The following is a 25,119-nucleotide window of genomic DNA, read 5'->3' as shown; positions in this document are numbered from 1 at the left end:
GGATGAGCGGGTGCTTGGTGTGGAGGCTCTTAAACACGTAGGCTTTATGTGGGAGCGATGGGTTTGGGCTTTTTTGAACGCGTTTTCAATTCGCAGGTTTCTGATGAAGCTGAGCCACGAGACTGTGACCATCGAGCTGAAGAATGGGACGCAGGTGCATGGGACGATCACAGGTACGGCAGGATAGGAGACTGTAGCGAAGTGTTCCCAGTCGCCTTTCGGCAAACAATTGGCAGCCACGGCTCGGATTGAGCTTTTTTTGTCCTGTGCTCCCTCTTGCGGGGACCCGCGCTGGAAGAAAAGCTTTTGAATTCACGTATCTGTGTGGAAGCGCGAGGTGCGTTTGTGTTTGTGTCTGGATATTGTCGGAAGTTGCTGGGAAGAGTCGGGAGCTGTGACCAGCCAGCCTTCCGTAGGCAACCATGAAAATACTGGGGAATTTCAGTGGGTCACAGGTTGTCTTTGATCTGTATTAGTGGGTGAGTTCACCTGTGGTTAGGCCAGGGTATACTTTGTGATTATCTTTCTCTGTTTTTAAGGTGCTGCTGGGAGGCTGTAAATTCACTGTAGCACAGAGAGCTTCTGAGCCTGACTGTGGGCTTTGCCTCCAAACAGGCTCGGGGGGAAGGAAGTGAACTTTCCCAAACCATCACAAAGCCAGTGCAAGCGTGTTGTAGTCTCTTCGAATTTTAGCAGCATGATCACAGAATCATGGAATGGTTTGGGTTGGAAGGGACCTTAAAGATCATCTAGTTCCAACCCCAGTGCCATGGACAGGGACACCTCCCGCTAGACCAGGTTGCTCAGAGCCCCATCCAGCCTGGCCTTGAACACAGCCAAGGATGGGACATCCACAGCTTCTCTGTTCCAGTGGTAATGTTGATGAGGTGGTTTTACCTGCTCTATCAAACAGGTAGTGGGTATGCAGCCAAACTTCTGTAAGATGTTTCAGTGCCTCTGAATTTCACTTGTGAAATTGCAACAAGCAATAAAAATGTTGCAGCTGAGTTACCTGAAGAGGGACTTATTTTTTTCAATGGTAGCACAGATAAATGCCAGATGTTAAGTGCTGATGTGGTCTCAGGTTGGTTAAATTTTGTACGTAGGCAGTTCTAATCAAAACCATAATTATTTCTGTTGAACTTGTTTTTGCTCTGTTTAAGGTGAACTTAGATGCAAATGCATATTTGCATATATTTGCACTGATTTAACAAGACTGTGGGTTTGAAAATGTGAAGCTGGATGTGGGATTCAGGGCAAAAAGGAATCCTGTCAATGAGAGTGTGCCCCCCTGCTGTTGCCAGGGGTGGGTCACCTTAGTTTGTGGGTGTTATTGTTTAGCAGGTGCTTCTTCGTTTCACTGAACTGAAAGTTGTAGGGAAAGTCTTTATGGTTTAGTATATGGTTCTCATGTATTAAAAAATGTGCAAACTATTTTGTTTGCTTTAATAACCTCAGTGAGGGACATTGTTCTGAGGGTGTTCCTGTGAGCTTTCCTTCAGAGACATCAGGTATGGAGGTGGTGTGCCTTGTGTTTAACAAGGCAAACCCTCACAGGTGAGCTGAGGAAAGTGCTTTATCTCCTTTCCTACACTCAACTCAGGCAACTTTTAAAAGCTCTTCTGCTGAGACACTCTTTAAAAAAAAGTACAACTCCGTCAAGTTTGAATTTTATTCCAGGGCGCTTTTTTTGCCCTGGAATTGCTTAGGCGCTTTTTTTGCCAGTAGCAATCTGTGGAGATTTGTCAGAGCTCAAAACTGGCATTATTTTGGAGCCAGGTCCATCAGCTTTGATTAGAGGGGAGTGCACCACCCTGGTACCCGATTGCAGCATGCTTTGTTGAACCCAGCCAGGTGGGAGGCAAACACACTGCTGGTCTCCTGACCTCACTACCCTTTCAGGCTTAATTGTTGAGCAAAACTTCTCTCATTTACTGCTAAGAACCTGCAAACACTTGGAATGCAGTCCATATTTCTCAAACTGCAGTCTTCCCTTTACAGTGGCCGGTGAACTGTGTTCATAATTGCTGTGCTGTTGGATTGTGCAGTCTCTTCTGGGGGTTGGCCAGAGCTGGGTTGCTGAAGAGGCAGGTTTCATATAATACACCTTACATGAACCAAGGGTCTGGGTCAGGTGGAGTGGAGGGGCCAGAGAGCTCTGTAAAATCCAGAAGGAGGGGGATGAGGACAGAGGAAGTACATGGAATAAGCACAGCACAGTGGTTCTTCTGGTTCTGGGCTGATGCTCACTTGTGTTACTTACCTTGGTAACACATTTTACAGTTTATTTTTATCACAAAGGGTTGTTTGTGCAGAAGTTTGAACACATTAAAATTCTGTTCCTGTGGGTGCCTTGTCGCTGGATTAGCAGGTGTTTGTAAACAGCAGTGTCAATCTTCTGTTTCTGTTTTGATTTGAAAAAGTTACTCTTGTTTTCATCTTCGTAGCTGGAGATCAAATCCCATGGAAAGCTTGTCATATGCAAAATAAAAACTTTAATTGCTTCTCATGACTGTTATTTAATACATGCATCCAACTGAGATAGTTTCTGGTTTGGGATTACGCACAGCACAGCACAGTGGGCACAGCACTGATTCTGTACAATTCTTACATACTGGCTGTTCTCAGAGTGTGTGAGCACAATGGTTGTTCCTTACAGGAGGGTGTTTTATGTACTTTCGTGGTAGATACCACTCTGGTATTGGATGTATTTTATCAGAAAATAAATGCTGCTTTGGTGGTTGAATTTTCCTAAGGCTTACAGAAAAACCTCAGAGGTTTTACTTCTTTTTAAAGGAGTAAGGACAGTATTAGACTTCTGTAATAAGCAGCAGTTTATTTGTTGTTCAGAACTGATTTAACCGTTGGCTCCTGGATGTTTAACCACTGGCTACCTGGCTACTGCCAGGACCTAGATAAAGCTCTCTAGCAATAACGTGTTAAAGGCAGCGACTGATAACTTATTGGGCATAATTTAAGAGAGAAAAAGACACATAGTTTCATTCCGTTAGAGGGTGAATTGTTCAATGAGTGGCAGAAGCAGGGATTAATGATCAGGCTAGATCTTGAAGCATGTGCATTCTTAAAAATAGGCAACAAGAGACCTCATCCCTGAAATCAGGCTTGTGTTGTTTCAGGAGTGGATGTCAGCATGAATACACATCTCAAAGCAGTGAAAATGACGCTGAAGAACAGAGAACCCGTACAGCTGGAGACGCTGAGTATTCGAGGGAATAATATCCGCTACTTCATTCTGCCGGACAGTTTGCCTCTGGATACTTTGCTAGTGGATGTTGAACCAAAAGTCAAATCCAAGAAAAGAGAAGCAGGTTAGTTTGTGCTTTCCTGTGTTTGTTCTGACTTTGTATGCAGTTTAGTCCTCTGAATCTGAAGACATCTGATTTGAGTGTCTTGATGTCTGCATTTGGTGTCTAATTCCTTCCTCTTTGAGGGTTTGATACTGTACTGGCTTAATCTGCCTTTCCCACCTTCTTGATATCTGCAGAGCGTTCATTCACCCGAAATTATGTGTATGGCTTTTCATGCATCTGGTTTTAAAAATGTAAATGTTTTGCATCTTGAGTAAATCTTAACCTATCTCAGTCTCACAGTTGGCAACAGAGATTTGCACTTCTCCGAGTGTCTGCTGGGTTTCCCCAGTTTGTATGGGGAGCTTCACATAGACTAATAAGAAAGTACAGGACGGTCTCTCAAAAGTACTGAATGGTTCACTGAAATTTGGTGGTGGATAAAAATGGTATCTCTGAGAACTGGATTTGAGAGGCTTGAGAACCTGAAGGAGTCTAGGCTGTATATTCCAATGAGCAGATCTCTAACTTTGGTTCCCAGTAGTGTTCCACTCTGCTCTTCTGTAACTTTTTTCTCAAAAAACTGTTGAACAAAAACCTTTTCCTTAGAAGCCAAACGTTATAGAGAGCAATTCAGTTTTAATCCAGCAGTTAGTCTGTGTATTTTTAAAATAGTAAGCTGTGAGTGAAAGCTAATTGTGCTCTAAAGTAATGTTGTACCCTTTCTCCTGCAATTAGTGTGTAAGTGTTTGGATCTGCAGTGTGTTATGCATTAGTGTGCTCACCTTTCTGACATGGTGTGAGGAGCCCTTGGATGCATCACCAAGTGCAAGCGCTGTGGCTGTTGTCTCTGTAGAGAATACAGATAAAACTCCCAAGGGGATTTTGCTCCTCTCGGGTCCATTAAAAACAATCTGACCACATGGAGAAATGAGTGTGATTGGATTGCTTTTTTTCCTGAACCCCACAGTGTTTGGTTCTTTGAGGGAAGCAGCTGTGATAGCCCCAGTTTGATGCTCGCTGCATCCACAGTGTGCGGAAGCACTCCTACTGCAGCTGTGTTGTGCTGCCTTAACCCGTAAATGCTCTTCAGCTTCGAGAGCGTAAAGCCCATGGTCTGTCCTTGGCAAGTGGAATTGTCAGTGGAAGGCAGGATGTGCCTTGGGTCCAGGTGTGCTGGCGCTTAGCAAATGCAGCTCTCTACTGATGCACGTAGCTGCTGCCATCGTTTAGTCAGGTGTTGAGACTTCCATGGAAATTACAGAGTCGGTCTATTATCAGCAAAAAAATGACACCTTGCTTCTGTGAAATTTGCCTTGTGCCTCTGCTCTTTCTGTCTTTGCTGCATTTGTGACCTCAATGCCAGAATAATCCACGCCTGCTCCGTGAAGGGGTGTTAGTGTGTCTCTCTTACTGAGCCATCCATTTCTGCAGAGTTTTTAGCATCTTTGTGAGCCCTGCACTCACAAACATGTTCAAAATGAACCAGTTATTTCTTAAGTTTGTAGGGTGGCCTAGCAACTGGGTGGGTCAAGTCATGTTTCTTTAGGAGAAACGGGTGCAATGCCACGTTATCACTGTATGGATCACGTCACCTTCAGCAGTTGCAGCCCGAATTACCCTGTGCTTCTGTCTTCCCTTTACCATTAAATAGCAGTAATTAAAACTGGGGGCACACAACCAAGACCTTGGCCTCAGAGTCACGTTTGAAATTGGCAGAGGTATCACTGAAAATAGCTGTTTGGTGGTGGGATCCCTTCAAAATGCTGCCCTTCCACACGGTGCCTGAGAATGGTGAGCTTGGGAATCACACATGTTAAAACTCTCATTTCCCCTAAGCAGAGTATTTCATAAACCACAATGAGAGCTGTGGCCAAAAAAAAATCTTATCCTCTGTACTGTATAGTAACAAAATACTCGTCTTGCATACACTTTTTCTGATCCCTTCCGGAAAATGAGATGAAAACAAAAAAGAGGAGGAATTCTAGTTCCCTGTCAGACCTACCCTACCACTTGGGAGCAGCCAGCTGTTACATCCCCTTGTTTTCTGCAGTGAAGCCAAGGACAGAGAGTAGTCTGTGGAAGTTGTATACTGAAAAACCCAGTACTAAAGATGAAAATATTGCCTGAGACTTACTGAGCATTAAAAGACTTAATGTCTGACTTAAGGTCTCATCACATGGAAGCAGTGTGGTGGTTTATGCTTGATACAGAATGTTTTAATCAAAATGAAAGTATTCCTGGGTCTCACTTGATTTATCCTTTTTCTTTCACCTGCTAAGTTGCTGGAAGAGGCCGTGGCAGAGGCCGTGGCAGAGGCCGAGGTCGTGGAAGAGGAAGAGGAGGCCCAAGACGATAACTTCTCATCACGCAACTGTTACCAAATTATGGGCAATTTCAGATATTTTTTTGTACAGGTCTTGTTTATGGTATCCATTTTTAATAAACTGAAATGTGAAAAGGTCGTCTTTCCTTTGTTAGCAGAGCCTGGGGTGGGAGGTGTGTCCTGTTTCCAGGGGCTGTTACAGACTAAGCAGGTCTTGTTGGTGTTGGTTGTCACTGTCAAGATTTTGCCCACCCCTGAAGGCTGTACAATTGCCTCTTGCTTTTTGCCTCAGAATGAGAGACTTGCATTGTTGTGCTTTAACGATGTTTGAAATTAATCCTTTTGTAAGGCACTTCCATCTTCTAATGGTTACATAGTTAAGACACTGTATCAAGAACCCCTGTCCCATGAGTGTTTCTCAAATGTTCTTCAGAGCGACTTTTTTAAAGTTCATAGATATAATTTTAATGTTTTCTATTACATGAAGCTTACAATTTAAACATGTTGCTTTCTTTATAAAACATATACATGGGGAAATTAACCAGGTCAGTGGAACTGCTGGATTGTTACATCTGATGATTAAAGAATACCTGGATATGAACTTTGTCAAAGCTAATTATATGGCATACTTTTGTTTGGGTGGGGCTCATAAAGCAGCTTTATCACAGATACCTTCTAGTGTACTTAAAGTGCATCCCTAGAAAATACAAAGTACAGCATAGTGCACAGTTATGTACTGGAATTGGAAGCTTACTTCTCGGGGGGAAAGAACTTGTGCAACTCATATATGTGTTTGCATATATATATATAAACTGCTTTGCTGAACACCAGTATAAAAGAAGCCAGGTGGGCCACATTCATCTCCCAATACCATGCTACTGATTTCTCCCATGTAGGAAAGGGATCATCACATTCTCACTGGCAGACTTCAACATTTTCCTCTGTTGATGAAATACAGATGTCATTTGAAATAAAGTGCACTCTTAAGTGCAGCTGTCTTGAATGGGTAAAGGATATTTGCCGGTACTTTGGTGCAGGAACATGCTTAGTTGGTTGCTCATGTTTCCGCACAGGCACTGCTACAACAAAGTGGAAAAGAATTACCTAACATGGTGTAATGGGCTGATGTGCTGGTTAATTTGTGCTAACTAGCATTTTGTGAGCTGCTCTTCTGGTTTCCCCCTCTCATACATAGGCTATTTTAAAGCTTCATCTTGTTACAGAAGAGCTTTTTTTTCCCCAAACCATTGTGGAACCTCCCAAGAGCACTTTTTGGTCAATATAGCACCCACCATTCTCAACTCTATAAATAGCTGCTACAAATAATGGTTGCTGCTGTCTTCCAGAAGTGCCCTGTCACTGATGACGGGGGTAAGGTCTTCCCAAATCCAGCTGTCAGCATTCATGCAACTGTTGAAACTCTTTCCCTCTTCAGTCTCTTCCTTATAAAAGTCATTAGTGCCCCCAGGGGGATGCACATGGTGGATGCTGCCACCAGCAGCCCAATCACTGCGAGGGCGTAGCCTGGGTAATCCTTTGTCACCAGCTGCCCCTGCAAGGGAGAGAAGCAGTGTTGGATCTGTGGGATCTGTGGGTTTGAGAGTCCAGGAGTTGGGTCAGGAGCAAAGCTGTGCACATGGATCTAAGTGGGACTTCTGAGAAGCACTTTCTGGCTGTGCCAGCCCGCGACTGCCCTCAGCGCTGTTCTTTGCCCAACCACCCTGAAAACTGACAACAAGAACAGAGCTGCTGACAACAGGAGTGGGGGAAATTTCTGCAAGCTTTGGTAAAGAGCGGATTTTGGCTTGATTTGTGTCTCTTAATGAGGTGGCTGGGCCCTGACCTCTGTCAGGCCTCCGTGTTCCTCTCCTGGAGGCTGTGGGCTCATGCTGACACCCAGTCAACAGACCAGGCCCGCCATGGGTCCTAAATTGTTTTTGTGTCATGGCCAATTACGTATTTTCTTTCTGCACAATGGGAACATTTCCACAAAAGGTTATGGAAGCGGTGATTACTTATCCAGTAGTAATTTGTGATAAATACACAGTTCGGTATTCGTACAAAAGTGTTCTTGGCCATGAAGAAAAATGGATATGGAAATTATGAAAACCATTCCAGCAGCAGTTCGGTTCTTTTAAAATACCACTAATTTTGTTCAAAATAATACACTTTGAAAGTAGGGTTTTTTGTTTAAAGTGTTTTTTGAAAGATGATATTTGGGTCATCAGCATTAATAATGTTTTACTGTATGAAGGAGTCAATTAAGAATCAGAGGGATGTTAGTTGATTTTACAGAATCATGGCATCATCATTAGGTCAAGTTTTCCTTGGTTTTCCTTTCCACAAATTTAGGGGTTGGCCCTCACTCTAGCTGCAAGCTTTCCAGTTTTGTGGAATGGTTTAGTTAGGAAGGAAGGCTGTATCCTTGCAGGAACTAGGGAAAGTTTAAAAAAAAAAAACAAAAGCCCCCCAAAACTATTTTACCTGTGTGGCATCCCACGCTTGGTATTGAAAGGTTCCTGTGAGGATATAGTCGGTGAGGTAAAATATAAATAGGCTTATAATTAGCAGAGGACTAACAAAGGCCCACATAATTTTCCAATACCAGTTTGGCTTGCGTCCAATCATGGTGTAAAGATCTTTCTCAAATCTGTGTTGAAAAAAAAAGCATATTTTTGAGAACAGCTGCATATGTTCAATCGATACCTTTTTCTGAGTTACTTCAAAACCACCTGCAGAATTCCATGTCAGATGAGAAAGGGGAGTACAGTTCACCACAAATGAGGTATTGTCTGAAGAACTGGCTCACCAGACTCATCATGAGGGTGAAATCAAAACAGACAGTGGGACTTCCAAGAGAACCCCAAACTGCAGAGAATAGCTAGAAATAGGTACAGCAAGAAAAGTTCTGGCTTGAATATAAGTTCAGGGTGTTTCTGATGTCAGTTAAGAGAGAAAAGCAATGATGCTCAAGTATTATGGAGAGAAAACTGCTGGTTTTTGTGTAGTTGAGTTGTTCTGACTGCTGTCTTTGAGGAAGTACCTAAAGTGTACCTAAAATCTCACAGGAGACCTGGATCTGACTGGAAGGCTTTGAACTCATCAAGGACGTAATACCCTTGTAGGTGCCTGTACATGTACTGTGCTGGCAGACTAACAAAGAAAATGCTGAAGCCTTTTCCTTTAGATGCCATGAGCACAAACACCTCTGCTGTTCAAAACCTCTCCTGATGCCAAAGCTTCCTTTTGCCCACAAGGGATGACTTGGGACACCAGCAATCTGTGAGGTGACCACCTTGGAAACCAAACTTACTGGCACTGTTGTGCTCATGCTGAACTACTGTCACAGGAGGAGCAGAGTTTTGGCAGAAGGTGCTCTTGAGACCAAAGACCAGAGCAGGGAGCAGGTGTGTACAGCTCATTAGCACTCGCCTGCCAGCAGAGGTGGTGTCAGCCCAGCCTGGCCTCTGTACAGCCCTGAACCAAGGCCCTGGAAGGGGTCTGCAGGGCAGGGGAGACCCCCATCGCCTTGCTGGTACTATAGCATAGGAGAAACATACAGCCTAGGGCAGTATTTTTATTCTTAGCCCTGCATGTCCTGGCTCTTGGTCACTCCCCCTGCTATCCCACTGTAAAGAAAGAAGGATTCAAGCTTTTACCTTCTTATCCCATAGATGTAACACACAGCGATGGTTTCGACCAGCACAATGAGCAGCAGAGAGAGGGTGGCTGCATAGTCATTGAATATGTCAAACCAGTAATTTCCAGCCTCCATGGTGAAGATCAGGCCAATCACACAGTTAATGAAACACACAACACCTGCATGGATAAAAGAGAGACCCTGCCATTACACTTGGAAGTCTAATTGTGTGTGGGAAATGTCATACTCCTTGTGACTAAAAAACTCGTAGAATTTCTGCTGAGCAGCTTTCTCTGAGGAAAAGGATAATTCCTTTTCCCTTACGGAAAATATCTGTCTCTTTGCATGAGTGACTGTGCTGGTGTGTCCTTAAACTGCTCCTCAGACCTGCATAGTCACAGGACATCACTCCAGAAACGGTCAAGACAACGAAGTCTTGGCTATAGCCTTGTCACATGTGCATGCAGTATCTGGTGTTGCCACTGGGCATCCTGCTAAAACAGGTTTTAAGATGGGACAACTGATTTCCATGCCTGAACAGGAGCACATATTACTTTTGGCCAAAGACAGGTGTTTTGCAGTTGGGATACTGGTGATGTGACTAAAGAGCTGCTCACTGCAAGTATCTTTACACCTATACTGTCTCTGAGTTTCATCAGTCAGTAGACACCAGTATGAAGGAGCTGGGGTGTGTTGGGAAGCCTGTAAATACACAGCCACAATTGTGCTAGTGCTTTGGGAGCTCCGGAGGGGAAGTGCTTTGAAGGCAGGGCAGGATTTCACAAAGGCAGGCAAACCTTTCCAGCAGCATATTTACTATTCCCTGCTCCACTCAAGGTCAGAGGGGGACCCTCAGTGGCAGTGGGACATCAAAGCCTTTGCACACACACACTGTGCAGCCTACACTGTGACACGGCAGGCGCTTACCTGAGATCACCTCCTTGGGGAAGCGGAGGCGCTTACCTGAGATCACCTCCTTGGGGAAGTGGAGGCGCTTACCTGAGATCACCTCCTTGGGGAAGCGGGCGCCAATGACTCTGCTGTCGGTCAGCGGCGTGAGGATGGCGGCCGTGTTCCCCAGCATGCTGCCAATGCCCAGCATCAGCAGCATGAAGAAGTAGAGCACAGAGTACAGCTGGGGCACCTCCATGTTTTTGATCGCTTCAGAATAGACGATAAATGCCAGTCCTGTCCCCTGGACAGCCTGTCAGAGAGAAGGGGAGAAAAATGAGTTACGGGCAGCTCCTTATCCTTGATAAAGGACATAAGATGGACATAAGAGAATGACTCTGTGTCGTGACAAGGTACATGTGCAGTGGTGGCTGTGCACAGCAAAAGCAGATGAGATTCTCGCCAGTTTATCCAAACTGCACGGACACTGGCGTAATGCCACTTGTAGCAAAAAAAACATTTACCCCAAATCTTTGTGACCTGCCCTGTTCCACAGCCAGAGCCAGCAGTCAGACTGCACTGCCACCCAGCTCAGCTGCTAACCACCCAGGCAAGCCCCTTGCCCCATCCTGAGGAGTAGAAATGATCCCCAGCCCTGGTCAGGCATGTGGATGTGCTCGCATGGGGCTGCCCAGGCTCACTGGGAGGAGAGGAGACAGCACAAAGTGGCAACTCACCGTGTCTAGCTCAGCTTCTAAGCTGCAGTTTTTAATCTGAGGCGCTAATTGGGCATATTCCTGTGGGTAGGTGGCCATGAGGTAGTCTTTCTTCTCACTGAGGTTGTCTGCTGTCAAAGAGCCTTCCTCCAGGTCAAAAGTGTTCAGCAGTAGCAGGATCACCCTGGGAAGGATTGCAGGCATTTAATGGCTTTCAGGCCCAGAACACCTCATTCCCTTCTCCATCAGTGCCCAGGACATCTCATCCCCTTCTCCATCGGTCCCCACATGTGGATGTCCTGCTGGCCCCAGGGATCCAGTCTCCCCATGTGAGAGCCATGGCACTTCCAGAAAGGGATATGAGCGATCTTGCACTTATCTGTGCTTTGTAGGGAGAAGCTCCTGCACCCACACTGTGCTTCCAGGCAGGTATTTTGGGTGCCAGCCAGCGCTGGCTGGTGTCTCTTCCCCTTTGCCCTCCAATCTCACATCCACACCCCATCAACTTAATGAGCCTTTTGGCAACGAGCAGGGACTAGCAGCTTGGTTTCCTCTCTGATCAGCAGATAGATTGAAAGCTCTAAAAATATGAGTAAAAGTGTAACTGCTGCAGGCCCTGTGCCAGGGACTTCATGCAAGCTTGCTGCCTCAGGACACAATCCTGCAGGCTCCTAGGCACCTCCAGAGCATCACAGCCGAGGAAGCTGAGCTCCTGGAACAGGGTTTAGCCTTAATAGTGGGGTGTCTGAGCATTGCTGCATTTTATTAATCAGTCCCCCCCACTCCCTGTAACATGTGCCAGGACGAGGACACAGGGGACAGTGCCTCTGTGACTTGCCCAGGCAAACATCCTCTCGACAAGGCCCGTGCCTGGAAGCAGCACCCAGGTGTCAAGAGGCAAGTCACTCTGACCTTTCATCTCGGGCTTCATCGCTTTAAATAGCTCCATTAGCTTTATTAGAGCAGTATCGGGTCTGGTCTTGGGGCAGTGCTGGCAGCACTGCATGCTGTTATTTATTTACCTCCCCTCTCACCTGCCCCAGAACGGCTTGCAGTGGGAAACGAGTGGAACACCAGGCTCTTACTTGTTTATACAGCTCTCATAGTTAAACGTCGCCTTGAAGCCGTAGATGGAGAAGGTCACAATGCTGGCAAAGATGGAGGTGGTGCTGTTGATGAGCGAGACAATGATGGCATGTCTCTCGCAGTTGTTGCTGGGCTCGTTGTAGCTGGCAAAGGCAATGAGGCTGCCGAAGCCAAGGCCCAGCGAGAAGAAGATCTGCGTGGCAGCGCTGATCCACGCCTTGGGGTTCGACAGCTGCTCCAGCTGCAAAGCCAGACCCAGAGAGCGAGAGCATAAAGCTACATATGGATTCCCAGCAATGCCCCTTCCAGGCTGCCTGGGTGGGGACAGGGATGGGTCCCTTTGTGCACTCGTTTTAGTTCAGGGGTTTTTTTAGGCAGGGTTACTTATATGACTGAAAATAATGTGCTATAGGCTATGGTAATGGGCAGGTCTTTTTCTGCAGGAGAAAGCAAGCAGCTTATGGGCACCATGGCAGAGCAGCTGCCACTCCACTCCCACTCCTGGAAATCGCCAGGGTTTCCAGCTGCCTGACCTACGCTACTGCTGCAGAAATTCAATATAAGGAAAAGCATCAACAGCTTTTAAAAACCTACACGTTCAGTAACTAATAACATTTCATGAAAAATTCAATAGAGTTTTTCTGTACCTTTGGTGTGAACATGTAGAAAAGACCGTTCACAGCTCCATGAAGTGTTAATCCTCTGATGAGGTATATGATGAGAACACAGTATGGCAAAGAGGCTGTCACATAGACGACCTGAGGAAGGAGGGGAAACATCTTGGTCTAAAGAATATATAAGACAAAGCTAATCCACTATGGTCAGTCTTATTTACTTTACATAAATAATTTCAATTATTGTGTTTGTTCTTGTGTAATAATCCTTAAAGAAATATTTTCAGACAAATCTAACTTTAGATTTACATTTTAAGGAAGCAAGTTTTTATTAAAAATGAAGACCTGTGCTACTGTTCCCAGGGTCTTCTCTTTGACTGGAAATCAAAGAAAAGTCTAAAATATTTGCAGCATTCACAAACTCAGTTCTGCATCATTTAGTGGAGTAACACCAGTGTGCAACTGTCTATTAAGAACTCATTAGGCAAAGGTCATTCATCATTTGCTCTAGGAGGAAGGCAAGCAGACCTCATAGAAGGTCAAAATCAAACTTGAATTGAATCAAATTGAATCAAAGTTGAATTGAATTAGTTGCAACAAGTTTAAGAGGTTATTCTTAGTTTATAGTCTCTTGGCTTTCTGTGTTCAGCTAAGACGATTTGGGGATTACAGCCCTCAGCTTGCTGCTTAGTGCAGGCTCAGCCAGGACATTGGGGTTTTTCTCCCCACTTCCTCATAACTTGTGCTGTGAATAAAAGGCGAGCAAATCATGCCCGGTAGATGTCTTTTTTTTCTTGCGAAGACCAAGGAATAGACGTCTCCTGACATGGCTCTGCTGTGGCAGACAGCTTTCCTCACGGCCAGCAGCCTGACCATGGTTTTGCTGCATTTACAGGACTTTTCTGGATTATTTTTTTAGTATCACTCAGTGTTTTGGTTGATCCTGCTCGAATTGCAACTTGACAGGGCAGTAGAGGCAGCAGAGCTCGGTGCTCTGCAGCCACGGCCACTGCTTTGGGCACTCTTTTGCCCTCCCCACATCCTGCCCAGGCTCGGCAGAGCTGTGCCCCTCTCTCACCTTGCCAGTGGAGGCGGTGCCACGGAGGATGCAGAGATAAACCACCAGCCAGGCCAGTGTCAGGCAGAGCGCCTGCTCCCACTGCACGCTCCCGCTGGCCTCCAGCGATGGAGAGATGTTCAGGGTCTGCCGGTACCAGAAGTACTGGGTGGATGACGTCCTCTCACACTCCTCCTCATAGCCGGTGCGGTTGCTGTTGAGGGGGCAGGTAGCCCATGGCAGGGGGTCCTAGGAGAGAGGGGCATGGAGTCAGCATGGCAGGGAGAGCTGAGGTGCTGGTGAGGCATGGGGAGGATGATGGCGAGGGTGCCTTTCTGCCTGGGGCTTGCATATCTCTGCACAGTGCTGCCTGGGGCGCAGGAGGACCCTCTCCCCTAGGGATGATGTCTTCTGACACTTTCCCCTGGGAATGACCTGCTCCCCAAGGACTGATTTGTTCTGATCCTCTCCTGTGGGGATGACCCTTTCTGACCCTCTCCCCAGGGTCTCTCCCCTCTCTCTCCCCTCTCCCCTGCTCTGTCTCTTCTCTGGGAATGACCAGACTGATTTTCTTCCTGAGGATTGACCCTCTTTAACCCTCTCCCCCAGCGATGACACTCGCCACTCCTCTCCCCCATGGCCAATCCTCTCACATTCCATCAGACAGACCCATCCAAGGATGTAGGACACCCTGGCCATCAATGCATCACACGTTTGACCTGTGATTGACAGCAAGAAGACAACATCCAACACCCCTGGGAGAGCAGACAGAGGAGGACACCACTGCCTCATTCTTCTCTCCAGAAAAGCCCTGGGTGGGTTTATGGAGCTTTTGCCACTGATCCACCTCCGCTCTACAGCTGACAATGGTGCCATGCAACATCCAGCATCAATGCCAAGCCACCATGACCCTCCATGGCCACAGTGGGGCCAAACTGAGCTGTTGAGTGCCCACACACCTGGAAGGAGTGGAAAAGGTACCAGAAGGCCCAGGCGTTTATCACGTTGTAGTACATGGAGAGGAAGAAGGAGACAACAACACTGGCAACACCTGCAGGTATGGAGGGAGACACTTGGTCAGCAGCAAAACCCCAAAATGCCCAGGGTCTCATAACACCTGGGGGGTGTGGGGTGGGGGCAGCATCACCATGCCCAACGCAGGAGGGCTTTGACCCTGCACAGCTGTGTGCACAGGGCAAATCCCTGGCACTGCATCCACCTCCTCCTCCTGCCAGGACTATCCTGCACTGGATTTTATACTTTAGGCCCTGGGGGTGAATAGTCAAAGTATCATTAAAAATATATTGTGTGTGTATGCAAATTAACAATAGCTTGGGTTATCAGGGTAATTTAATAACATAATAATGTAGCTAAGAAAGGACACTGGTAAATTGCAGACAGCAACAGCAATGGTAGGAAATTAAGGCACTGTTTTATCATTCATATTGAGGTCATTGGGAAGTTGCTCTTGGGGTCAAAGCCCAGTGCAGGCAGCCCCAGGGGATGGGTTTAGCACTGGCATTCACACTGTGATTTTGGCAGGGTGCCTGAGGGCAGGGGGACTTACACCTCTGAATGCAGTGAGTTGGGGTCTAGTCCCAATGCCCTGCAAGGGATGGGATAAATGCATGCCACGAGGTGTCTGCTTTGCTCAGCCTGCTGAGGCCCAGTAGAACCCCAGCTCCCTCCTGGTTTCTCCTCTGAAAGACAAAGCTCTCCATTCAAAAATCACCCATGTTCTCTCCATGCTGGAAAATGAAGATGAAAACTGAGAACATACCAACACCACAAAGGTAGGGGCTTATCATTTTCCAGGCGCCGATGCTGCCCTGACGCATACGCTGCCCCACAGCCAGCTCCAAGTAGAGCAGGGGCATCCCCTCGGCAATCAGCATGATAAGGTATGGGATCAAAAAGCCACCTGCAAAAAAAACCCCAGAAGTCAGCCTTCAGCAGATCAGCAGCAAGATAAACACCACGTTGCCCTATTTGTGGTCAAATCATGCTGTCGGTGTCCGAGGGGCTGGCTGGGTCTGGGTCCTGTCCAGGCACCTTGTGTATTGAGGGCATGGCCCAACCCTGAAGGAGATGTCACAGGGTTTCAGGCGGTGTTGCATAGGCTGGTGGGTGCTGACTGCCCGGGCACAGGGAATTTTCCGCAGGAACTTGGCAGAGCTGGGATTTCTGCTGTTAAACTGTGTTGGTCACCACTCCGGTGTGGCAGGGCTACCCAGATGCATCACCGGCGGTTTGAGCAAAGTTGGGGGCTGGGGCTGTTAAAGGGTAACCAAACACCAGCCAAACCTTGTAAACTATAATGAGAGAAAGAGGACAAGGAAAAGATTTACTTCATGTGGGGTATTTTGCGGCACAGCCAAAGTGCTCAAAGTAAAAGTAACAGCAATGTCCATGTTGAATGGAGAGTTTTGAGTTACATACTGAGGTCTGGCCTGGCTTAAAAAAACACAAACAAACAAACAAAAAAGCAAACCAAAAAGCTCCCAAAACCCCATGCTGATCCCACAAGCACCAGGAAAGGGATGAAGGCTTTTCCCCCAGGGTCCCACCTGCAGGAACAGACTCTGGTATGGGAGGCACAGGCTCCCCTGCGTGGGGCTGCTCATCCCTACTTCTTCCCCACACGGAGAGCCACAGGGATGCTCCTGTGGAAGAGGAGAAGCAGCAGGAACGGGTTGACAATGAAGGAGGGGAAAGGACCTTCCCACTTGGCAACCAGGATGTGCTTTGGCTTAAATTTCTGCCAAAAAAAAAGAAAATCCTTGTACTCAACTTGGGGCTCACAGGCCCGCTTCAGAAAGAGCTGCTGACTGAGTCAAAAGCTGTATTTTTGCAAAGGCTTCCCTGCTTCCCTTTTTACAGCAAGCCAAAATATTTACGTAAATATCTCTTATTCAGTATTTAATCTGTGGCATTAACATTCCTTGCAATGGGCTCTGTGCAGTGCTGTGGAGGAATGAACTCTGGGCAGCGACTGAGGAAAAGAACTGGAAATAAACACGGAGCAATAATCCGGTTTATTCTGGGAATTAATTTCCCACCTCCCAGCTCTCTTGTTATTAACAACCCCTTTGTTAGCCTGTTAGATAACTTCCTATGCCACAAGGGAGCTGCTGGAGGTTTAAGAGCTCCCACAGCTGCTCTGTGCCGGCAGGGTGTGAGCTGCCCCAGCAGCCACTGAGGAGAGTTTTGCCATGTACCACCAGAGGGAATCAGCATTAGACTCTCTGTGAAGGCTTTTCTGCTCTCCCAGCAGTGCTTCCACATGCTTGGCATTGACTTAACCACCTTGCAAGCAGCAGGAATGTCTTCAGGCTTGCTCTTCACCCCCATGTCCCCCTGCAGCTGGGGGTGCCAGGGCTAAGCCCCCTGCCCCTTGCTCTGCACCCTGTTTGCATGCAGATCTTGCTCCCAACCCTACTTCCCTAAAGGGTAGAACCACATTGCCTCATACAAGTGACTCAGTGCAGCTGTATGAACCAACTCCTTATTTGCTGTGACTCAGCACAGCAAAAACCAGACCCCAGGCCAGATCCCTGCAGTTGGCAAAACATGGAATGTGCCCTGGGCCTGCTCAAGGCACTGGACTTGTCCAGCAGCACCCTCGCCTCTGCTCAGTGTCCTGCTGTAGACCCATCCCAGTCTCGTGTCAGCCTGGCCCAGCCCGCTTAGGGACAGAATAACTGCACCTGTGAGGTTTAACCCCCCCCCTTGCTCTGCTCAGGCCAAGCTCTCTGGAGAAGAGCAAGGAGAAGGAGGCAATCTGCTGATGAACAGAAAGGCAGGTTATAAAGCAATATAATTTGCAAATACTGCAAATTATCAGTATCATACGCAATAAGGGCTCTATTGTTCTGCTGGGCAGGACAGGAACTGGCTCTGTGCTCTTCTAAAAGGAAGATGCCAAACAAGCTGACGTCCCCCCTTATCCAGCTTTTAAGTTCCTGAAACCACGTTCTGTCTGCGTTATTTTTGTGGACCCCTGGAAAGCCACAGAATCCTCATTAAGAAGGCAGTGAAAAGAAGAATTAAGAAAAGCAAAACCTCCTGTCAGGAGTTTCAGCTTCACAGTAGAGAAAGAGCTGCCCTTCCCTATGTAAATTTAACTGGGGAAGAGAAAATAATGGAGAGTATAATGGAAAATAATGGAAAAATATTCCTATAAAAACATGCTTTTCGAAAAATACTTGGGTTTATCATAGAATCATACAATAGTTTGAGCTGGAAGGGACCTTCTAAACGTCATCTAGTCCAATGCCCTGCAACAAACAGGAAAGTTTATTTAATCTTATTTCAAGTTAATCAAGTGTTCCAGTTTTGGTTACATTTCAGAGAATTTTTACTATCCACTGCAATACAGATGGCTGGTCAAAAGAACCACACAAATCCCCCAAAATGTCCAAGTTTTGCTGTCCTTCAGGATGTCTGCCAAGATAGGCTGCTAGCAAAGTAATCACATGCAGTTCAATTGCATACAGAAACACTCACATTTTAAGCTTTGCGCTAGAGTTCAGTGTCAGGCATGAAGTCTTTACCCTTAAAGCACGGGTGGGGGAATACATGCAGAATTACAACACACCTATCATTCCTGCTATCTAAACCACCTAACAAAGCTTCAGCCACTGCAGCATCTATTTTCTACTGAACTTCACCTATTGTATTATTTGGATTTTTCTGACCTGATCCCAGGGAACAGCTCTGACACAGTCTCAGCACTGTGGTTTTTCGAAAACCAGCATGAACCAACCCTTACTGCCACACATGCATTTAGAAGTAAGCTACAAGCCAACAAAACAAGCATAAAAGAAGTAAAAAGCCCTCAAATATCTCCATATGTTTCTTCCTGAAAGGAAAAAAAAAGATGGAAGCAGACCAAAGGCAGATGAGGCAGATGCTCATGTCCCTTGCAGATGTCCCTTACTGCAAGGCTGAGGAGAGTCCAACACTATGATAACAGATGCAGTGAGAACAATATAAAACTTGGATGTCTTATAAAGAGAGGCTCTTTATAAGGATTTTTCAAAACAGTGGTAGCTGTATATTAGAGGAGATTATTAGTGTTGGTCTTTAATTAATCTAATTAACTAACTTGATTCCTAAGGAAGAACATCTATGGCTGGTATATGATACAGACATCATCTTTGTTCTGTTTGGACCCAGGAGAAGGATAAACTTTCAAAGAGCTTTTTTTTTTTTTTGGAGCCCAAATCAATGTATTCTCTATTTTCAAAGGTGCCTGGGAGGCTTTAGCTGTGGAACTCCTGTTGATTAAGGTGTTTCAGGCAACTTCAAGGCAGATTTCCAGCCAAGTTATCACCTCCTAAAGTTAGGCTTTGTATAAAAGACAAAACATTAATGACAGAAACTTGAAATGATGCATCTGATCCTTAAATTAAATCAGCATAAGCCTCTCCCCTTCTCAGTATGTTCCAAGTCCACATATGTGAACATACAAAGAACTGAACTAGTTTCTGATGACTTCAGAAAGGTTCGATGGGGCAAAAAAGTAATAGATTAATACCATGTGGACACGTATCTCTCACTCTATCTCCACCCTTTTAGAAAACATGGGCCTTCCCACTGCTTCATTGCACTTCTAGGAAACAAGTGCCACTGTATTGGGGCAGCTGTCATGTAAAAGCCTAATGCTAAAGAATACATAAAATAAAGCGCAATAAGACAGGTTGCCACCAACAGAAAGCCAGACGTCCTACTCTGCCCCGGACCCTGCTGGGTTAACAGGGCATTAGCATGGACAACATACTTTTGGACTTAAAGCTTGCCACACTCTTCCTCGAGGGAAGCAAGAAACATGAACCACACTTACCTCCTCCATACATCTGACATAAGTAGGGAAATCTCCATACATTTCCCAGTCCCACGGCATAGGAAATGCACGCAAAAACAAACTGCAGGGGATTGTCCCATAGCGGCCGGGATTTCTCCATTGCCTGCTTGTAGGCAGAGGTTTCAGCAGAGCCTTCCTGCCTTCACTCCCTCAGGTACTCTGCCAACCCTGCCTCACACTCCACGCCAGTCCGGCTTGGAGGGGAGGGAGAGGCGGAGGAGCTATGCTTGCCAATTCCTATCAAGCTTTTTAATTACTAATCTTATTAACAGGCACATACTGAAGTAGGAATGCTGGTAAATAGATTATAGACACACACAGAACTATAAAATTGGTACTTTGGGTAAATAGCTGCTTGGGTTTTGACTGGCACTTCTGGGAAGGATGTGAGCCGGGGGATTTTTATCAACCCACATGCCAACTTGACACTGTGAGAAAATAACACTGGGGCTGCAGTCTGGTTTTGGAAATGGGACACTCCTTCTCCACAGGGCTCCCTTCCCTATGAGCGCCATTCATGTGCATGAGGTACCAGTTTGAATTCGATAGCACAGAGAAGGGATTCCCACACCATTAGGACTGGCTTTAGTGACTGTCAGAGCTGACTTCTAGGGCAAGGGATGCCAGGAATAAACGGGTCCTCAGACACCCCATCACTTGTGATCCAGTGCTCACTCCAACCAGTCCAGCACACTTCCCAGTTCCAAAGGTTGCCTTGAAACAGTCCCTATAAGCCACACAAGTCCCCAACACGCCGCACACTTGAGTACAACACTCAAGTTTGACCCTCCAGCACTACTACCCTCCCTCTACATATTCTGCATGTGTGTGACAGTGTGAAATAGCCCAGTCTCTTTTCACTTACCTTCATGCTCAAACCCCACTGCTGCAGATGAACTTTTCTGAAGAGTTGCTGTTTTAAAATACTTTCAAGCAGCAGGGACCAAATATATACAAAGGTCACTGGGAAAAAGTGTCTGTGGCCCACTGTGGAGGCAGAAGGGTCTACGAGGCCTTTGGGTCGTCTGAAGGCACAGTTGGGTGCGAGGTCTGAACATGAACCCTGTTGTATTTGGGCCCCTGCCAAGGTACTCATTGAACTCAATCAATTCAGACAGGTCTCCTAGTGAAGGAGGCTGCCAGCAGCATCTGTAGCAATAAAAAGGGGCTGAACAACTCCAAGGACTCAGCTTCCTTCCTCTGTTTAAACGTGTTTTTTCCATAGTACCTTTCAGGACCATTTTACGAGTAAGACTCACTCAACTGCTGGCAGTCTCGTTCCTCCGGCACCAGCAATTTGCTCCCTGCCAGCGCTGTGTGTGCTGCTCCAGCACCCCATCAGGCACCGGATGAGCCAAGTGCCAGCTGTAAGTACAGGTGAGAACCCCCACCATGGGGCCTTTGGACATGAGCCCAAAGCGCAGAGTGTGTTGTGCAGTGCTGTCGAGCCCAGCAGAACCACTCTGGTGGACGTGCTGACCAGCCACCTGCAGTAGCAAAGTCACAAATTGGGACATCGCTTTTCTGACTGCTAGAAAAGGTGACTGCAAGAGGTTTACGCACCTCCTGTAAGTGAATTCATTCTTCGTGGTGTGTCTTAGTGGTGCTACAAATGAAGGTTGTCACTGGAAAACATCAGGGTTTGCCAGAGCCTTCCAGACTACAGTTCTGAGGGTGCTCATGGCATCTCTGGAATACCCTTGCGGTTTTTGTCTTGCCCACAGAATTGCAACATGCCAGCTAGCCACGGAAATATGTCTCATGGGTATACCCCTGAATTCTGCTGGAAGAAAAAATCCAAGATAATTTTAGATCCATAAGCTATTAAAACCAAAAGACACACACTGAGAAGCTACAGATACATTAGTTGTCTCAAATAATGAAAACTTTGCAAATTATTAAGAAGTTAAATGCCTGCCACTGCCAGTGGGATTTATTATAAATGATGCTTATAAATAGCTTACAGCATTAAATAATTTTCTGACAGGACAGCATTAAAAAATAGCACATCTCTAGCACTTGGGATGCTTCTGTGTGAACGGATTACTCCTATTGATGAGAATCATCAGGTTAAAGATTTACCTTGGCTCTGGACCTCCTTCCCATTACATTTCAAACTAGTTTACTAATGGACTGGAGGAGATCGTGCAGGCAGAGAGGTGTGGTGTCCTCATCTCGGGTCAGGCCAGATCAGGAAGTTCAGATGGAAAGAGATGAATCCTTGTGTCTCTCACAAATGTCAGTCTCATTGGCAGATCAGAAACTACTATGAGTTTTTTTAAAGGTGGTCATGCACATAGGCACCCAGCAGAGTGCCTGTCATCTACTGGCTCCTTGAAGGATAGGCTTTAAAGGTATTTACACAGTCAACACTAAGGAATTCTTGCTGTAGGATTTTCCATGCACACCTCAGATAATCAATATGCTATTTCTCATACTCTTCAAGATTTTATCTCCTTTGAAATTCCTTCATTTGGGTTGGGGAGGGACTTGGGCTTTATCTTCAGGGACAAAGATAAGCCTCTAACAGACATACGGAAGAACTTTTAAACATTTCACTGCTCATGTTAAAGGAGTATTAGAAACATTTTTGCCCCCCCAGTACCTAACAAATTTAAAATGTGGGGTTTGAGGGAGTGGTTGAGGAGAAGGGCAGGGGTTCATCTCCACAGGGACTGATGGGACTGCCCATGAGAACTCCTCTATGTAAACCTAGTCAGAAGCTAATAAACAAACCAGAGAATTCCATTTCTCACTGAAGCAAAACTGCAAGTACTTAGGCAAAGGTGCAAACTAAAAATTCTGGGCTTGCATCTCTTGATGCCAAATGATACTGGTACAGAAAGCAGCCAAGTGCCTCTCCAGCTACCTAAAATGCAGACAAAAAGGGAGTCTGAGGTCCTAGCAACAGGTTGGGGATAGTGCTTTGAGGGTGTGAGAGAAGCTTAACAGTTCTATTTCTGAAAGAGAGGGAAACAAGGGAGGAAGGAATTCTACCAGGTAGCCTGGACCTTATTGTTCTACCTCCAACATGTAGCACTATACCATCTAGATTTAAAAATAAACCCTCTGGCCTTTCTTTGATGAGCCACACATGTGGAAGGGAGAAAAAGTGTCAGCAGCTGTGGTGTTTAAGATCTGCCTTTCCTGGAGGCACTCGCCTCCAAATGGAAATATGGTGTCTGCTAGCATATCAGATGATTATCAAACACAAGCGATGGAAGAGTCTCTAGAGCCTCTGCAAATGTTTACTGATACTGTCAAGGGAAGCAGATACACAGCCAGGCGAGTAGCAGCTTTCACATATGGTTTTTCTGTTGGGATTCGCTGTTCACAGTTGCTACTCTAAGCCTCATGTTTCCTTACTCTAGGAGAAAGAAAGAATCCATCTGGATTTCCAGATCTTTGAGAACTCACAGGCCTTGATAACTGTTGGGCAATTGCTCTACGTGTAATTGGAGATTACAGCTACTCCTCTAAGCAGTTATCAGGATTGCAATTATTCCTTCCAGTTAATCACTACTACTTGTTGCTTAGTTCCAAATAGTAGATGATGCCCTTAAGGTCTGCACCCTGAAGTCATATCCAACCTCTTCATCACCCTTAAAACTGTTTCACATTATGTCAGCCTCCCAAGAAAAGCATTCCTGGGAAGGGTCTCTCTTTCTAATTTCTTTGCTTTTGTTTAGCACCACAGCTCTACTCATCTTCCGACTATGTCATCTTTTAGGGTACTCAATGCAGTTCCGATTCAGAGAATTGCATCTAATTCACCCAGACCTCAGAACTGGCCTATGTAAAACAAGAGTCACAAAGTAGCACCTCACTAAATAAAAAAGGTAGTTGACCTATTCAGTCAGTTCTTCTGCTTGTCTCCTGCCAGTTCCCACTGTCTCTGTCAAAGCTTGCCTGCAGTCTGGGGAGGTCTCCAGGCAGATCCCTTGTCCACCAGCAGCTGTCAGTCGTGAGCTGCTCTGCCAGAGTCCTGCACCAACCACGCAGCATCACCATGGCTTACCACGGACGCTCCAAGACATTAACAGGTTCCTAAAAATAATAATTAAAAAATAATTAACGACCAAAATTCTCTAGATATTAAGACTCCTGAAACTAAGAATGACATGTATCTACCCACCTTTATTTGGAGAAGAGTTGACTCTAAATAGGCTGCCTAATGTTACAGGATATATCCAAAAGGAGGGCACATCTAGATGCTTTCAGAGAGAGTCTGCAGGCAGCCAGAGCAGGGCAAGAATCCTGTGCCAATGCTTTCAAAGGGATATTGTCAAAATCAACAGTCACAGGGTAACTCCCCAGGCACCTTCTCTGCTCAAAGTCAGTTACAATAATAATTTCAATAACAATTTTTACCTGCTCACATAAAAACTTAGCTTCAAATTAAATTGGTTTTAACATGTTTTAGAAGGCACATCCTCCTAGAACAGATCAAAATTTTTAAGCTTGATCCATTCAGCCACCTGACACTGCAAGATGATTCACATTTGCTTCCTGAAGAGGTAAGAGTCACTTCACTGTGGTCTGCCAGCATTTGGTATCACACAGAAGCCAAGAGCTGACCTTGATAATGCCAGAAAAGGGAAATCAAATCAAGGAATCTTATGAACCTTTTGGCTGGATTGAAATCTAAATGCCTAGCAGGTGACTGGGTTTCCCAAAGGTAAGGTATATGAGAAATGTCCAAACAGCAGCTGTCCTTAATATTAGCTTATCAAATAAAGAGGTGCACTTGCAGACTAAGTGTCAATATATATTAGTATTCATCTTAGGACATTTTAAAAAATGGCTATTATCCACAAGAGAAAAACAGACTAATGAGTACTTTAAAAACAGTTAAGGATCATCAGGTAATATACAGTCTCATGAAGAGCATGCAGCAATGCTGGCTCATTTATTAACGACCAGCAGCTGAGTTGAAGTCACTCTCAGTGCACAGGGTTGTTTGTTGGCTGTCAGATTCAACACTAGCAAAGCTGAGCTGCCTGAATTTCGTTCCCATAAAAAAATATTCTTCAGTCTGCAAGCAAAAATAAAATAAAATAAAAAACACACAAAAACCCGAAAACCACAGCTTTGGAAGATACTTGATTCCTGCAGACCAGCCAGTTATAGAGAAATTTTCTTTTTAAACATTCCCTTCAGGCATAACTAGGGACTTAACAAGTGAAGTGGAAGAAATGGATGATGTCTACTTGAACAGTACAAGGAACAAAGGCTGGTAAAAGCAGTATTAGAATTTACACCTCAGGGAAGGAAGCGAAGTTTTAGAAATATCAGACACTGCCAGGAGAGATTCATATGCCATCTCCATCTTCAAAATATTGTATTTATCTCCACAAAAAGAGAACTGTTACTGTATAATGCTCTAGGTCTTCTTTGACAGGAATATCATCTGTCAAAGATCATGTATTTTCCATCAAGAGCTCCACAAAAGCCCTTTAATTAGCCATTCTGCGACACAAACCAGTGTGAGCATCACAGTGATCTCATACTCCCTAAACTGGCAATCTGCAAGGCAGGAAATCGAAGTCGGTGTTTCAATTTTGCACTGCACAGCTCTCCACAAGATTTGCCTTGTTTGAGGAGATAACAATGTC

General features: G+C 45.7%; 2 protein-coding genes across 3 annotated transcripts; one reads left to right on the top strand and one right to left on the bottom strand.

Moving 5' to 3' along the window:
- The first annotated feature begins 40 nt into the window (after nucleotides 1–40).
- On the top strand, nucleotides 41–6,235 carry SNRPD1 (small nuclear ribonucleoprotein D1 polypeptide). Its single transcript, XM_008920872.3, has 3 exons — nucleotides 41–173; nucleotides 3,138–3,329; nucleotides 5,591–6,235. Exons 1-3 carry the CDS (start codon nucleotides 47–49, stop codon nucleotides 5,665–5,667), a joined length of 396 nt encoding a protein of 131 aa, XP_008919120.2. The 5' UTR covers nucleotides 41–46; the 3' UTR covers nucleotides 5,668–6,235.
- Nucleotides 6,088–24,541, bottom strand: SLC6A20 (solute carrier family 6 member 20). Of its 2 annotated transcripts, XM_018075775.2 has the most exons (12): nucleotides 23,640–24,541; nucleotides 23,414–23,551; nucleotides 15,419–15,559; nucleotides 14,598–14,689; nucleotides 13,660–13,887; nucleotides 12,615–12,725; nucleotides 11,967–12,208; nucleotides 10,903–11,065; nucleotides 10,274–10,478; nucleotides 9,294–9,453; nucleotides 8,119–8,284; nucleotides 6,089–7,186 (listed from the first exon to the last, which is right to left on the bottom strand). In XM_018075775.2, exons 3-12 carry the CDS (start codon nucleotides 15,531–15,533, stop codon nucleotides 7,037–7,039), a joined length of 1,632 nt encoding a protein of 543 aa, XP_017931264.1. In that variant the 5' UTR covers nucleotides 15,534–15,559; nucleotides 23,414–23,551; nucleotides 23,640–24,541; the 3' UTR covers nucleotides 6,089–7,036. The 2 variants fall into 2 exon arrangements, with proteins under 2 accessions (XP_017931263.1, XP_017931264.1); XM_018075774.2 differs by lacking the exons at nucleotides 23,414–23,551; nucleotides 23,640–24,541 and adding an exon at nucleotides 19,484–19,717 and having other exon boundaries at nucleotides 6,088–7,186.
- Between the last annotated feature and the right edge of the window lie 578 nt (nucleotides 24,542–25,119).

Source organism: Manacus vitellinus, unplaced genomic scaffold (genome assembly GCF_001715985.3).
Source record: "Manacus vitellinus isolate BGI_N305 unplaced genomic scaffold, ASM171598v3 scaffold_3_pilon, whole genome shotgun sequence".
In the NCBI taxonomy this organism is placed as follows: Eukaryota; Metazoa; Chordata; class Aves; order Passeriformes; family Pipridae; genus Manacus; species Manacus vitellinus.
This window is presented reverse-complemented; position numbering and strand designations above follow the sequence as displayed.

Bases quoted from the DNA above. Each gene is read 5' to 3' on its own strand.
- SNRPD1 (XM_008920872.3), top strand. From the start codon at position 47: ATGTGGGAGCGATGGGTTTGGGCTTTTTTGAACGCGTTTTCAATTCGC. The intron at 174-3,137 runs GTACGGCAGGAT...GTGTTGTTTCAG, and splicing joins GGTGCATGGGACGATCACAG to GAGTGGATGTCAGCATGAAT. The intron at 3,330-5,590 runs GTTAGTTTGTGC...TCACCTGCTAAG, and splicing joins ATCCAAGAAAAGAGAAGCAG to TTGCTGGAAGAGGCCGTGGC.
- SLC6A20 (XM_018075774.2), bottom strand. From the start codon at position 19,604: ATGGAGAAATCCCGGCCGCTATGGGACAATCCCCTGCAGTTTGTTTTT. The intron at 15,560-19,483 runs GTAAGTGTGGTT...TTTTTTTTGCAG, and splicing joins ATGTCAGATGTATGGAGGAG to GTGGCTTTTTGATCCCATAC. The intron at 8,285-9,293 runs GTAAAAGCTTGA...TTTTCAACACAG, and splicing joins TACATCTATGGGATAAGAAG to ATTTGAGAAAGATCTTTACA.